The sequence below is a fragment of the Salvelinus alpinus genome, chromosome 12 (assembly GCF_045679555.1).
Source record: "Salvelinus alpinus chromosome 12, SLU_Salpinus.1, whole genome shotgun sequence".
Taxonomy (NCBI): Eukaryota; Metazoa; Chordata; class Actinopteri; order Salmoniformes; family Salmonidae; genus Salvelinus; species Salvelinus alpinus.
Genome location: NC_092097.1, coordinates 54,082,304 through 54,097,903, shown reverse-complemented (window position 1 = coordinate 54,097,903; position 15,600 = coordinate 54,082,304). Strand labels below are relative to the sequence as shown.

General features: G+C 44.6%; 1 protein-coding gene across 4 annotated transcripts in view; it reads left to right on the top strand.

Annotated features, from left to right (window-relative positions):
• The window catches only part of LOC139536362 (poly(rC)-binding protein 3-like), a 166,739-nt gene extending 151,885 nt beyond the window's left edge, over positions 1–14,854 (top strand). For all 4 annotated transcript variants that reach the window (XM_071336843.1, XM_071336842.1, XM_071336840.1 and 1 more), the window contains 2 exons: positions 8,631–8,800; positions 10,810–14,854. In XM_071336843.1, coding sequence (XP_071192944.1) covers positions 8,631–8,800; positions 10,810–11,212 — 573 coding nt within the window. In that variant the 3' untranslated portion in view covers positions 11,213–14,854. The remainder of the gene's footprint in view (positions 1–8,630; positions 8,801–10,809) is intronic.
• The last annotated feature ends 746 nt before the right edge of the window (positions 14,855–15,600 follow it).

Genomic DNA, 15,600 nt, shown 5'->3' with positions numbered 1-15,600 from the left:
GAGATGGGGAGAGAGAGAGAGAGAGAGAGAGAGAGAGAGAGAGAGATTGTTTGCTGATGATCTGGTGCTTCTGTCACCAACCAAGGAGGGCCTACAGCAGCACCTAGATCTTCTGCACAGATTCTGTCAGACCTGGGCCCTGACAGTAAATCTCAGTAAGACCAAAATAATGGTGTTCCAAAAAAGGTCCAGTCACCAGGACCACAAATTCCATCTAGACACCGTTGCCCTAGAGCACACAAAAAACTATACATACCTCGGCCTAAACATCAGCACCACAGGTAACTTCCACAAAGCTGTGAACGATCTGAGAGACAAGGCAAGAAGGGCCTTCTATGCCATCAAAAGGAACATACATTTCAACATACCAATTAGGATCTGGCTAAAAATACTTGAATCAGTCATAGAGCCCATTGCCCTTTATGGTTGTGAGGTCTGGGGTCCGCTCACCAACCAAGATTTCACAAAATGGGACAAACACCAAATTGAGACTCTGCATGCAGAATTCTGCAAAAATATCCTCCGTGTACAACGTAGAACACCAAATAATGCATGCAGAGCAGAATTAGGCCGATACCCACTAATTATCAAAATCCAGAAAAGAGCCGTTAAATTCTACAACCACCTAAAAGGAAGCGATTCCCAAACCTTCCATAACAAAGCCATCACCTACAGAGAGATGAACCTGGAGAAGAGTCCCCTAAGCAAGCTGGTCCTAGGGCTCTGTTCACAAACACAAACACACCCCACAGAGCCCCAGGACAACAGCACAATTAGACCCAACCAAATCATGAGAAAACAAAAAGATAATTACTTGACACATTGGAAAGAATTAACAAAAAAAACAGAGCAAACTAGAATGCTATTTGGCCCTAAACAGAGAGTACACAGTGGCAGAATACCTGACCACTGTGACTGACCCAAACTTAAGGAAAGCTTTGACTATGTACAGACTCAGTGAGCATAGCCTTGCTATTGACAAAGGCCGCCGTAGGCAGACATGGCTCTCAAGAGAAGACAGGCTATGTGCACACTGCCCACAAAATGAGGTGGAAACTGAGCTGCACTTCCTAACCTCCTGCCCAATGTATGACCATATTAGAGAGACATATTTCCCTCAGATTACACAGATCCACAAAGAATTTGAAAACAAATCCAATTTTGATAAACTCCCATATCTACTGGGAGAAATTCCACAGTGTGCCATCACAGCAGCAAGATTTGTGACCTGTTGCCACAAGAAAAGGGCAACCAGTGAAGAACAAACACCATTGTAAATACAACCCATATTTATGCTTATTTATTTTAACTTGTGTGCTTTAACCATTTGTACATTCTTACAACACTGTATATATATAATATAACATTTGTAATGTCTTTATAGTTTTGAAACTTCTGTATGTGTAATGTTTACTGTTAATTTGTATTGTTTATTTCACTTTTGTATAATATCTACCTCACTTGCTTTGGCAATGTTAACACATGTTTCCCATGCCAATAAAGCCCCTTGAATTGAATTGAATTGAGAGAGAGAGAGAGAGAGAGAGAGAGAGAGAGAGAGAGAGAGAGAGAGAGAGAGAGAGAGAGAGAGAGAGAGAGAGAGAGAGAGAGAGAGAGAGAGAGAGAGAGAGAGAGAGAGAGAGAGAGAGAGAGAGAGAGAGAGAGAGAGAGAGAGAGAGAGAGAGAGAGAGAGAGAGAGAGAGAGAGAGAGAGAGAGAGAGGGAGAGAGAGAGAGAGAGAGAGAGAGAGAGAGAGAGAGAGAGAGAGAGATGGGGAGAGAGAGAGAGAGATGGGGAGAGAGAGAGAGAGATGGGGAGAGAGAGAGAGAGATGGGGAGAGAGAGAGAGAGATGGGGAGAGAGAGAGAGAGATGGGGAGAGAGAGAGAGAGATGGGGAGAGAGAGAGAGAGATGGGGAGAGAGAGAGAGAGATGGGGAGAGAGAGAGAGAGATGGGGAGAGAGAGAGAGAGATGGGGAGAGAGAGAGAGAGATGGGGAGAGAGAGAGAGAGATAGGGAGAGAGAGAGGTGGGGAGAGGGTGTATGAGAGAAAAACAAGGGAGAGAGAAAGAGAGGAGAGAGAGGGAAAGAGAGAGAGGACAGGAGAGCAGAGGAGTGAGGGGGGAACAAAATGGGGTCATGGTCTGTCCAGCAGACAGCATATCTACCTGCCAACACGTCCATGTTGGTGTCGCTTCGTCACTGTCCAGGCCTCAGACATGACAGAGGATACGTCCCAAATGGAACCATATTCCTCAGGAGACACAGGGCTCTCTCTGGATAACCTGTCTCCTTGCATTAGGGCCCCTCCATTTAGGGCCCCTCCATTTAGGGCCCCTCCATCACCAGTCTCCTTACATTAGGGCCCCTCCATCACCTGTCTCCTTACATTAGGGCCCCTCCATCACCAGTCTCCTTACATTAGGGCCCCTCCATTTAGGGCCCCTCCATTTAGGGCCCCTCCATCACCTGTCTCCTTACATTAGGGCCCCTCCATCACCAGTCTCCTTACATTAGGGCCCCTGCATCACCAGACTCCTTACATTAGGGCCCCTCCATCACCAGTCTCCTTACATTAGGGACCCTCCATCACCTGTCTCCTTACATTAGGGCCCCTCCATCACCAGTCTCCTTACATTAGGGCCCCTCCATCACCTGTCTCATTACATTAGGGACCCTCCATCACCAGTCTCCTTACATTATGGCCCCTGCATCACCTGTCTCCTTACATTAGGGCCCCTCCATCACCAGTCTCCTTACATTAGGGCCCCTCCATCACCATTCTCCTTACATTAGGGCCCCTCCATCACCAGTCTCCTTACATTAGGGCCCCTCCATCACCAGTCTCCTTACATTCGGGCCCCTCCATCACCAGTCTCCTTACATTTGGGCCCCTCCATTACCTGTCTCCTTACATTAGGGCCCCTCCATCACCAGTCTCCTTACATTAGGGCCCCTCCATCACCTGTCTCCTTACATTAGGGCCCCTCCATCACCAGTCTCCTTACATTAGGGCCCCTCCATCACCAGTCTCCTTACATTAGGGCCCCTCCATCACCAGTCTCCTTACATTAGGGCCCCTCCATCACCAGTCTCCTTACATTAGGGCCCCTCCATCACCTGTCTCCTTCCATTAGGGCCCCTCCATCACCTGTCTCCTTACATTACGGCCCCTCCATCAAGTGCTTCAGGCCTGACACTGGACGGGACTAGGCTTAGACCTGGGCTCAAATACTATTTGAAATAATTTTTTACATTTCAAATACTGAAATACAGTATGTGTCCTTTACTGCCCGGTTACCTGGAACCAATAGAATAGATGCACTGGGCACAGATGTCAATTCAACATCTATTCCATGTTGGTTCAACATAATTTCATTGAAATGACGTGGAGACAATGTTGATTCAACCACTCCAGACAGACTAGATCAAAAAGCTAAAAGTGTTTGAAATATTTCAAGTAGTATCTGAACCCAGGTATGATCCTGATCTCTGACACTGGGTTTTTCGGTCTGTGATGGATCCATTATCCCTTATAAATTATAAATTTTCCCTTATTCATTATCTCTTATCCATTATTCATTATCCCTTATCCATTCTCCCGTATTCATTATCTCTTATCCGTAATCCATTATCCCTTATCCATTATACCTTATCCATTATACCTTATTCGTTATCCATTATTCATTGTCCTATATCCATTCTCCCTTATTCATTATGTCTTATCCATTATTCATTATCCCTTATCCATTATCCCTGATTCATTATCTCCTATCCCGTATTTATTATTAATTATCCTTATCCATTATCCGTTATATCTTATCCTTAATTTATTACTCCTTATCCGTTATCCCTTAAACATGATCCATTCTCCCTCATCCATTATTTCTTATCCGTTCTACCTTACCCATTATCTGTTTCCCATGATCCATTAGCCGTTATCTGTTGTCCATGATCCCTTATCCATTATCCCTTATCCATCATAAAGAGAAAGTTACAGAGGCATAAATATCATACCAATCCCCAAAATGCTAACCTCCCCTGTTATTGTAATGGTGAGAGGTTAGCATGTCTTGGGGGTATGATATAAAATGCTAACCTCCCCTGTTATTGTAATGGTGAGAGGTTAGCATGTCATGTGGTTATGACATAAAATGCTAACCTCCCCTGTTATTGTAATGGTGAGAGGTTAGCATGTCTTGGGGGTATGATATAAAATGCTAACCTCCCCTGTTATTGTAATGGTGAGAGGTTAGCATGTCTTGGGGGTATGATATAAAATGCTAACCTCCCCTGTTATTGTAATGGTGAGAGGTTAGCATGTCTTGGGGGTATGATATTTGTGAGTTTGTAACTTTCCCATTCATCATTATTCACGATTAATTCAGGACTATCTGTAACCATGGTCACATCCACATTCAGTGTTTAGAAACATATGATATTCTAATTTACAATAAAAGTGACTCCAAAATGACACAATACATTATTTACCATTCATTACTATTGGGCACAAAATAATCTGAAACATAACCAAAACAAACAGCACAGGCATTTAACAAGTTTGTCACAAGCTTGATGTAATTATTGCGTCCTAGGAATATGGGACCAAATACTTAACTTATTACTACTTTAATACACATATAAGTGAATTTGTTCCAATACTTGTAGTCCTTTAAATGGGGGGGGACTATGTCCAGAAAGTGCTGTAATTACTAAAGCGGTTTACCCAATATGGATGAAAATACTCTCAAATTAAAACTGACAGTCTGCACTTTAACCTCATAGTCATTGTATCATTTCAAAGTATGAGTACTGAGCCAAAACAACCCAAAATGTGTCACTGTGCCCATACTTTGGAGCTCACTGTAACTAGAAATAAAGTGATCGATAGTAAACAGTAGCAGGAGCGTAGTTGATGAGTCAAAAAAAAAGGTACTGCAAAAAAAAATCTGATAGTCCGGCTAGCTACACTATATATACAAAAGTATGTGGACACACCTTCAAATTAGTGGTTATGGAAGACCACAGCCAAACCCGTTGCTGACATGTATATAAAATTGAGCACACAGCCATGCAATCTTCATAGACAAATATGTGCAGTAGAATGGCCTTAATGAAGAGATGTGACTTTCAACATGGCAACGTCATAGGATGCCACCTTGAAAACAAGTCAGTTCGTCAAACGTCTGCCTTGCTAGAGCTGCCCCAGTCAACTGGAAGGGCTGTGAAGTGGAAACGACTAGGATCAATCAACGGCTCAGTGGTAGGCCCACACAAGCTCACAGAACGCGTAGCGCGTAAAAATCGTCTGTCCTCGGTTGTTGCAACACTCACTACCGAGTTCCAAACTGCCTCTGGAAGCAACTTCAGCACAAGAGCTGTTCATCGGGAGCTTCATGAAATGGGTTTACATGGCCGAGCAGCCGCACACAAGCCTAAGATCACCATGGGCAATGCCAAGCGTCGGCTGGAGTGGGGTAAAGCTCGAATCAGTCTTCACCATCTGGCAGTCCGACGGATGAATCTGGGTTTGGCGGATGCCAGGAAAACACTACATTCCCCAATGCATAGTCTCAATTGTAAAGTTTGGTGGAGGAGGACTAATGGTCTGGGGCTGTTTATCATGATTCGGGGCCCTTAATTCCAGTGAAGGGAATTCTTAACGCTACAGCATACAATGACATTCTTGACAATTCTGTGCTTCCAACTTTGTAGCAATAGTTTGTGGAAGGCCCATTCCTGTTTCATGCATGACAATGCCCCAGTGCACAAAGCGAGGTCCATATAGAAATGGTTTGTTGAGATGGGTGTGGAAGAACTTGACTGGCCTGCATAGAGCCCTGACCTCAAACCCATCGAACACCTTTGGGATGAATTGGAACACCGACCACAGGCCTAATCGCCCAACATCAGTACCCGACCTCACTAATGCTCTTGTGGCTGAATGGAAGCAAGTCCCCGCGGCCATGTTCCAACATCTAGTGGAAAGCCTTCCCAGAAGAGTGGAGGCTGTTGTAGCAGCAATGTTCCAACATCTAGTGGAAAGCCTTCCCAGAAGAGTGGAGGCTGTTGTAGCAGCAATGTTCCAACATCTAGTGGAAAGCCTTCCCAGAAGAGTGGAGGCTGTTGTAGCAGCAATGTTCCAACATCTAGTGGAAAGCCTTCCCAGAAGAGTGGAGGCTGTTATAACAGCAATGTTCCTACATCTAGTGGAAAGCCTTCCCAGAAGAGTGGAGGCTGTTGTAGCAGCAATGTTCCAACATCTAGTGGAAAGCCTTCCCAGAAGAGTGGAGGCTGTTATAACAGCAATGTTCCAACATCTAGTGGAAAGCCTTCCCAGAAGAGTGGAGGCTGTTATAACAGCAATGTTCCAACATCTAGTGGAAAGCCTTCCCAGAAGAGTGGAGGCTGTTATAACAGCAATGTTCCAACATCTAGTGGAAAGCCTTCCCAGAAGAGTGGAGGCTGTTATAACAGCAATGTTCCAACATCTAGTGGAAAGCCTTCCCAGAAGAGTGGAGGCTGTTATAACAGCAATGTTCCAACATCTAGTGGAAAGCCTTCCCAGAAGAGTGGAGGCTGTTGTAGCAGCAATGTTCCAACATCTAGTGGAAAGCCTTCCCAGAAGAGTGGAGGCTGGTATAACAGCAATGTTCCAACATCTAGTGGAAAGCCTTCCCAGAAGAGTGGAGGCTGTTATAACAGCAATGTTCCAACATCTAGTGGAAAGCCTTCCCAGAAGAGTGGAGGCTGTTATAACAGCAATGTTCCAACATCTAGTGGAAAGCCTTCCCAGAAGAGTGGAGGCTGTTATAACAGCAATGTTCCAACATCTAGTGGAAAGCCTTCCCAGAAGAGTGGAGGCTGTTATAGCAGCAATGTACCAACATCTAGTGGAAAGCCTTCCCAGAAGACTGGAGGCTGTTGTAGCAGCAATGTACCAACATCTAGTGGAAAGCCTTCCCAGAAGACTGGAGGCTGTTGTAGCAGCAATGTACCAACATCTAGTGGAAAGCCTTCCCAGAAGAGTGGAGGCTGTTATAACAGCAATGTTCCAACATCTAGTGGAAAGCCTTCCCAGAAGAGTGGAGGCTGTTATAACAGCAATGTTCCAACATCTAGTGGAAAGCCTTCCCAGAAGACTGGAGGCTGTTGTAGCAGCAATGTTCCAACATCTAGTGGAAAGCCTTCCCAGAAGACTGGAGGCTGTTGTAGCAGCAATGTTCCAACATCTAATGGAAAGCCTTCCCAGAAGAGTGGAGGCTGTTATAGCAGCAATGTTCCAACATCTAGTGGAAAGCCTTCCCAGAAGAGTGGAGGCTGTTGTAGCAGCAATGTTCCAACATCTAATGGAAAGCCTTCCCAGAAGAGTGGAGGCTGTTATAACAGCAATGTTCCAACATCTAGTGGAAAGCCTTCCCAGAAGAGTGGAGGCTGTTATAACAGCAATGTTCCTACATCTAGTGGAAAGCCTTCCCAGAAGAGTGGAGGCTGTTGTAGCAGCAATGTTCCAACATCTAGTGGAAAGCCTTCCCAGAAGAGTGGAGGCTGTTATAACAGCAATGTTCCAACATCTAGTGGAAAGCCTTCCCAGAAGAGTGGAGGCTGTTATAACAGCAATGTTCCAACATCTAGTGGAAAGCCTTCCCAGAAGAGTGGAGGCTGTTATAACAGCAATGTTCCAACATCTAGTGGAAAGCCTTCCCAGAAGAGTGGAGGCTGTTGTAGCAGCAAATGAGGAACAACTCCATATTAATGCTCATGATTTTGGAATGAGATGTTTGACAAGCAGGTGTCCACATACTTTTGGTCATGTGGTGTATTTGGTCAATTATTTAACTAACCATTTAGTCCCCACTAGTCACATTCTATCTTTCATTTATCATCTCAGCCGGTTGTTTCGTACTGCGTTTCCATGAACCACTAAACAGAGACACGACACTGGACTTGTGTCCAGAAGGCAAGACACTTGTGAAGTTACCTTGGTAAGAAATCAATAATCGCATAGTCTCAGGGATCTATGGACTGTAGCAGTTAGAGTAGCTGGATGCAGTGTACAGATGGACTACCACTAGTGTTTGTAAGGGAATTGACCCCTGATTTGGGATGTTATTGGCTTTTCTACTAGTAGACGAGTTAGGCTCTGAGACACAAGCGATGAGGTTAGAGCGAGTGTATGTTTGTTTTTAAAACTCAAGACAGTGTTTTTTTTCCGTGATACACAAACCTTTACATTTATATTTAATGTATCTTTTATCCTGGGAAGTCACATTGCGATTCACATCTCTGTTTTTAAGTGAGCCCTGCACATTTAGTATTATCAACAGTAAAGTTCTTCTTCGTGGTTATTGCGATCTGATTGTCATGGTCACCTTCACATTCCTCCTTTAACTCGTTAGCCCCATCATCGGGCATCAGATCACCAAGATTAACACACACACACACACACACACACACACACACACACACACACACACACACACACACACACACACACACACACACACACACACACACACACACACACACACACACACACACACACACACACACACACACATACACATTCACACACACACACACACACACATCTCTCCCCTTTCGTCCTAACGGTCCCGTCTTTCTGCCCCAAGCTCATCGGCTCCATCATCGGGCGTCAGGGCACTAAGATCAATGAGATCCGCCAGGTGTCAGGGGCTCAGATAAAGATTGGTAGCCAGCTGGACAGCACCAGTGATAGAGCCGTCACCATCACAGGGACCCCCATCTCTATCAACCTGGCCCAATACCTCATCACCTCCTGGTAAGACAAAGCTCTGGTCCTCTGTAGCTCAGTTGGTAGAGCTTCTAACACAAGGGTAGTGGGTTCGTCAAATGTATGTACTCATGACTGTAAGTCACTTTGGATAAACGTGTCCCCTGAATGGCATATATTATGATATGTATTGTTATATATTAACTCTGGCACCACTCAGGGTTTACCTGGGCTGTGTTCAGTAGGCACAAAACAGAAGAAAATGTTCCAGTATGTTTTGCAACGGAAAATGAATATAGACCTTTCTTATTGGACAAGTCCAGGTAGTCCCTCCTGGTTTCAGTCCGTTTTCTTCGGTTCGGTACCTAATGAACATGACCCTCGTCAGACTCATGATAGAAGGGGGACATTTCACTGCTTCAAAGACAGTCTTAACTTTTATCTACCTCCACAGATTACAGATTTGTTTAATCTTGTTATAACATAATGTTGACACATTCATTTTCAACAGCTCGTACTATAAGAAAACTAGCAACACATTTTGAAGTATGTACTAAAACTGTTAAGTAGGACAATAATGCATTAATACGCTGATTAAAATCAAGTCTTTTATCTTGTGATGATAATTCATGTTGTGTGACTGCTCTCGGAAGGACCGCTCCCATCCAATCAGAAGAGATGTCAGACTACATCGTTCACTCACCCTCTCTGTTACCAAGTGTTGCATCAGGCAGTTGAAAGTGCTGAATTTTGAACACACCCCATTTCTACAAAGAACAAAGATTTGACTGTGTAGTCAGATGGACATTCCAAGCTATCATTAATTCTACCCTAAAAAACACACTGTAGTCATGCTGCATTAGAAATTATACACTGTATATTACACTGTATTCCACGTTGTATTATTATTATAGACAATACAAATACATTATATATTTATTTACATATTGACAAATTCAATATGTATCTTTGATCCTTTTACAGAATAAGGAAAATCCTAATGAACTTTGAACTTATTTGTGTTTCCCTTACCCAAGCCCTTACCCAAGCCATCACCCTGACTTATAGCACCCACTCCTTCCATGAGAGCCAGAAAGATCCTTCCCCCCCTCAAATAATCTGTTACAACCTCCAGAAAAACACACCTCTTTTATAATTTAGATTTTAAATCTCCTTTTGATTTGATTTCTTTAATTTCACTCAATTTCATTTTTTTAACATGTCTTTTATTTCTTTAACCTTCTAATCCTTTTCCATCCGTTACTCCCTCCTTCCCCCTTTCCTTGTCCTTCCCTCCACCCTCCTTCCCTTGTCCTTCCCTCCACCCTCCTTCCCTTGTCTTTCCCTCCTTCCCCCTTCCCTCCACCCTCCTTCCCTTGTCCTTCCCTCCACCCTCCTTCCCTTGTTCTTCCCTCCACCCTCCTTCCCTTGTCCTTCCATCCACCCTCCTTCCCTCCTTCCCTTGTCCTTCCCTCCACCCTCCTTTCCCCTTCCCTTGTCCTTCCCTCCACCCTCCTTCCCTTGTCCTTCCCTCCTTCCCTTGTTCTTCCCTCCACCCTCCTTCCCTCCTTCCCTTGTCCTTCCCTCCACCCTCCTTCCTCCTTCCCTTGTCTTTCCCTCCACCCTCCTTCCCCCTTCCCTTGTCCTTCCCCTCCTTCCCCCTTCCCTTGTCCTTCCCTCCACCCTCCTTCCCTTGTCCTTCCCTCCACCCTCCTTCCCTCCACCCTCCTTCCCTCCTTCCCTTGTTCTTCCCTCCACCCTCCTTCCCCCTTCACTTGTCCTTCCCTCCACCCTCCTTCCCCCTTCCCTTGTCCTTCCCCTCCTTCCCTCCTTCCCTTGTCCTTCCCTCCACCCTCCTTCCCCCTTCCCTTGTCCTTCCCCTCCTTCCCTTGTCCTTCCCTCCACCCTCCTTCCCTTGTCCTTCCCTCCTTCCCTTGTCCTTCCCTCCACCCTCCTTCCCTCCTTCCCTTGTCCTTCCCTCCACCCTCCTTACCTCCCTATACCTCCAACCCCCCCCCCCTTCCTCGTCTTCCTCCACCTCCTATCCTCCTCCTCAGTTTAGAGACCGCCAAATCCACCGCCCAGTCTTCCTCCATGTCGACCCCTGCTGACCTCACCATGGCCTACAGCCAACCGCCCTCCCCAGCCCAGTCTTCAGCTGTGGCTGCTGCCACCCTGGCTGCCATGGGCTGCCCTGGCATGTCCCACTCCCACCCCCACGCTGCAGTCCCCATGATGGGCACCCACCCCTATGGGGCCCTCCCCCTCTCCAGCCTCCTTGGAATGCAATCCATGAAATCCATCCAATCTGTACCCTTCCTGGCTTTATCCAACCCTGCCGCTAATGCAGCCGCCGCCGCTGGGGCCCATGCCCAGGCCCAGATCTCCTATACAGCGAAGATCTCCTCGGCCAACGGGATCGGGAAGAAACCGGACAGACAGAAGTTTGCTCCATACTGATGACGTCCGTCTCCATCCCTCCATCACTCCATCCTTCTCTCCAGCTCTCACTTCTGTCCCTGAGACAAGAAAGAAAGGGGGGAAGAATGGAGGGAAGGTCTGGTTTTTTGTTGTTGTTATATTCCTCCATTCTCTTCTCTCTTCTAGTTGTGTAGTACATTCTAGAGACTTTAGCTCTTATCTTCAATACACTAGGAGGAACTTTGGATTGGCTCGTATAGAAAGCTATATTCATGTTGTCAGGCCAAGGAAGCCTATCAAGCCATAGTCTGTATCTCAGATGGAACCCATCTCAGATCGAACCCATCTCAGATGGAAACCATCTCAAATGGAACCCATCTCAGATGGAACCCATCTCAAATGGAAACCATCTCAAATGGAACCCATCTCAGATGGAACCCATCTCAGATCGAACCCATCTCAGATCGAACCCATCTCAAATGGAACCCATCTCAGATGGAACCCATCTCAATTGGAACCCATCTCAGAAGGAACCCATCTCAGATGGAACCCATCTCAATTGGAACCCATCTCAAATGGAACCCATCTCAAATGGAACCCATCTCAGATGGAACCCATCTCAGATGGAACCCATCTCAAATGGAACCCATCTCAAATGGAACTCATCTCAGATGGAACCCATCTCAGATGGAACCCATCTCAAATTGAACCCATCTCAGATGGAACCCATCTCAAATTGAACCCATCTCAGATGGAACCCATCTCAAATGGAACCCATCTCAGATGGAACCCATCTCAGATGGAAACCATCTCAAATGGAACCCATCTCAGATGGAACCCATCTCAAATGGAACCCATCTCAAATTGGAACCCATCTCAGAAGGAACCCATCTCAAATGGAACCCATCTCAGATGGAACCCATCTCAAATGGAACCCATCTCAGATGGAACCCATCTCAAATGGAACCCATCTCAAATGGAACCCATCTCAGATGGAACCCATCTCAAATGGAACCCATCTCAGAAGGAACCCATCTCAGATGGAACCCATCTCAGAAGGAACCCATCTCAGATGGAACCCATCTCAGATGGAACCCATCTCAGAAGGAACCCATCTCAGAAGGAACCCATCTCAGATGGAACCCATCTCAGAAGGAACCCATCTCAGATGGAACCCATCTCAGAAGGAACCCATCTCAGAAGGAACCCATCTCAAATGGAACCCATCTCAGAAGGAACCCATCTCAGAAGGAACCCATCTCAAATGGAACCCATCTCAGAAGGAACCCATCTCAAATGGAACCCATCTCACCTTTATAGTGTTGACCAGAGCTAACGGTGCTCCAGGGTTCTAGGGCCCACCAGGGTTCTGATCAAAAGTAGTGCATTATATATGGAAAAGGGTTCTGTTTGAGATGGAGCCGTAGACTATTCTTACCTTCACTTTTATCCTCCTCTCACCGTCCTTTCATTCTACGCTACTGCTTGTATTTATTATTGACTTCTACTGAAATATTCCTGCAACGAGTTTATACATTTAAACACTGGTGACTGATGCTCGACTGTATGTTCCTGTATCAGCTTTTATACAATGATGTGTGTTCCTTCCTTTATACAACTCCTAGTTTTTTTTTTGTATTTGAAGAAAAGAAAAAAAATGTTTTTAAAAATGACTTCAGACCTCTCTTTTAGTGTTATTTTGTCATGTTTTTTGGTCACATTTTATTTGAAATGTGTTGTTTAATTTATTTTATTTATTATGACGAGTATTACTTTTACAATAAAATGTTCGTTTTTTGGGAGGAAAATGGCTCCAGGTACTACTACCAAAACTACTAATACTTCTCTTCCTTCCTGTCCTGAGTTTTGACTAAAGAAGGCATTTCCTCCTGTCTCTCACCTCAGAAGTTGTATCTCCTACTAAAGCAAGGTTTTTTAGTAACGTTAGGTTTTTGTTGAATAGAGAAAAAGTGTTTTTCCACATCTTATATGTCAATATAATGAATAATTTAACACGCTAAAAGCAGGGTACATGTATTTCCAACTGTCCTACTGGGATTTAAACAGCTAAACCCCTCTTGGGATGAGGGATGAGGATGTTTTTCTCACCACAGCTGTCAAACTAATATGCCACTTACTAGCTATTCTTTACTAATTCTGCATGTTAGCTCGGCCACACACACTCACACACACACACACACGAACACACACGAACACACACGAACACACACACACACACACACACACACACACACACACACACACACACACACACACACACACACACACACACACACACACACACACACACACACACACACACACACACACACACACACACACAGAGGTTAAAACACACATTGGGCTGGGTCTTTGTGTTGACAGACTCTATAGACCTAAATAACCACAAGCAGTGTGAAAGACAAGCAATACTGAAGTGAAGGACTGCATCTGCTGTAGCCTGCAGACCAATAGAGACAGACAGGACAACATATATACTACTACTACTACCACTGTAATACATTATAACTCTATCTTACTGGGGAGTTATTGCATTAGAGACGTGTTGTGTTGAGTTTTTATAAATATGCCGTAAAATATGAACTCACTTATTTTTATAAAAACACCGAAACGATGTCAGTTGTAGGGAATTCACTGTGTGTTTACTTACTAGTAAATCACTCGTTCATAGTCTGTCTCAAAAGCTGCCTTCTTCCCTGTACAGTGCACTACTTTTCACCACACTCGCTTGACATATAGTGCACTTGTATTGGCTAGGGTGCCTTTTTCCGGCATGCAGACATCCACTGAACGGTGTTGTCAAAACACTCCGTCCACCGCGTGTGTGTTTCCTGTTCTCTCCTAACGCTGCGTGAGTGTTTCCTGTTCTCTCCTAACGCTGCGTGTGCGTTTCCTGTTCTCTCCTAACGCTGCGTGAGTTCAACTTGAATTGATGTCTATGCAAAAAAAAACATCTCTTGATGGTTCAGCAACATATATTTGTTGTTCTGCGTAGCTGGTAGTATCACTGAGACCATACTGACTGATAGGAACGTTTTGGGAAGAGGATACAGGGGGGGATTAGCTAGGCACGCAACAATCTGGGAACTCCACCGCCTGGTTTTCTAGAAATTCCGGTTTGAAAGATTCCCGGAATCAGAAGGCAATCATCAGGAAATCTGCAAACCTCCAACCAGGATTTCTGGTAAAAACCTGGGAATTTTGGAGAAATTTACAATCATTTTGCATCCCTAGGATCAGCAACGTGGCGTTCGTTTTGGCTCAGTTTTTTAACCCATAAGGATGACTATATAAAAGCAATGCTCTCATTCCAACTCTTTCTAATGCGGAAGACACATTTCAGTTGAAGGCATTCAAATGGACAACTGACTAGGTATCCCCCTTTTCCTTTAATACACAACATGCACATGACTATAACCCAATCAAAGGGACACGAAACAATACAATATTGCACTTAAACATGAGCGTTTCTGTTACCATGGCAGAATAGATATCAACATATTCTATTGATTAGATACCATCACACTTCTTCCAATGTCTTTTTTGTTTTTGTTTGCTTAAGTCCTCACAAGAAAAGTTCTGTCATTTTGAATCCACATGACGTTTTTCCTCTGTTGTTTCTTTCTATACCATTCTAATAAACAAAACAATATGCATCTACTTCGTTCTACCAGTCTCCTTCTTCCTCTCTAAGCATTGTGTATTAAGCCCAGAAACTGTAGCTAAGTACCTAACACATGAACGAGCACAAGTCTATGGCGTCTGTTCAATTCAAATGTATTTAAATTAAAATTACTAGATTCCATCAGATTGACATCCACATAGTGTTGTTTTGGTGGTGTAGGAGGTCGAAATGCGTTACGGCTCGTGTTAAGAGCTGTCAAATCCACAAGCGTCTCGTTCCATTATCTTGCCATTGGGATGCAATGAAACCACACCCCACTATAATCTGTGAAATCCCATGCAGCGGTGTTAAGATGTTCATGGAGCCGCAACGCGTTACAAGTTCAAACACTCAGATTAGACTGATGGGCATAAATTAGCCTCACATCAAGGGTTTGACATTTGAGAATCATTATTTCTAACATCAATAGAGCCTACACTTTTGTTTTGAACTTATAACGCAGAAGGGATAATAAGGAAGTGATTTGTGACAGACAGGAGCAGCTAATCACCGATACGTCAGCTCATACCAGTTACACCTCCAACATCACCGATATGTCAGCTCATACCACAGTTACACCTCCAACATCACTGATACGTCAGCTCATACCAGTTACACCTCCAACATCGATACGTCAGCTCATACCAGTTACACCTCCAACATCACCGATACGTCAGCTCATACCAGTTACACCTCCAACATCACCGATATGTCAGCTCATACCAGTTACACCTCCAACATT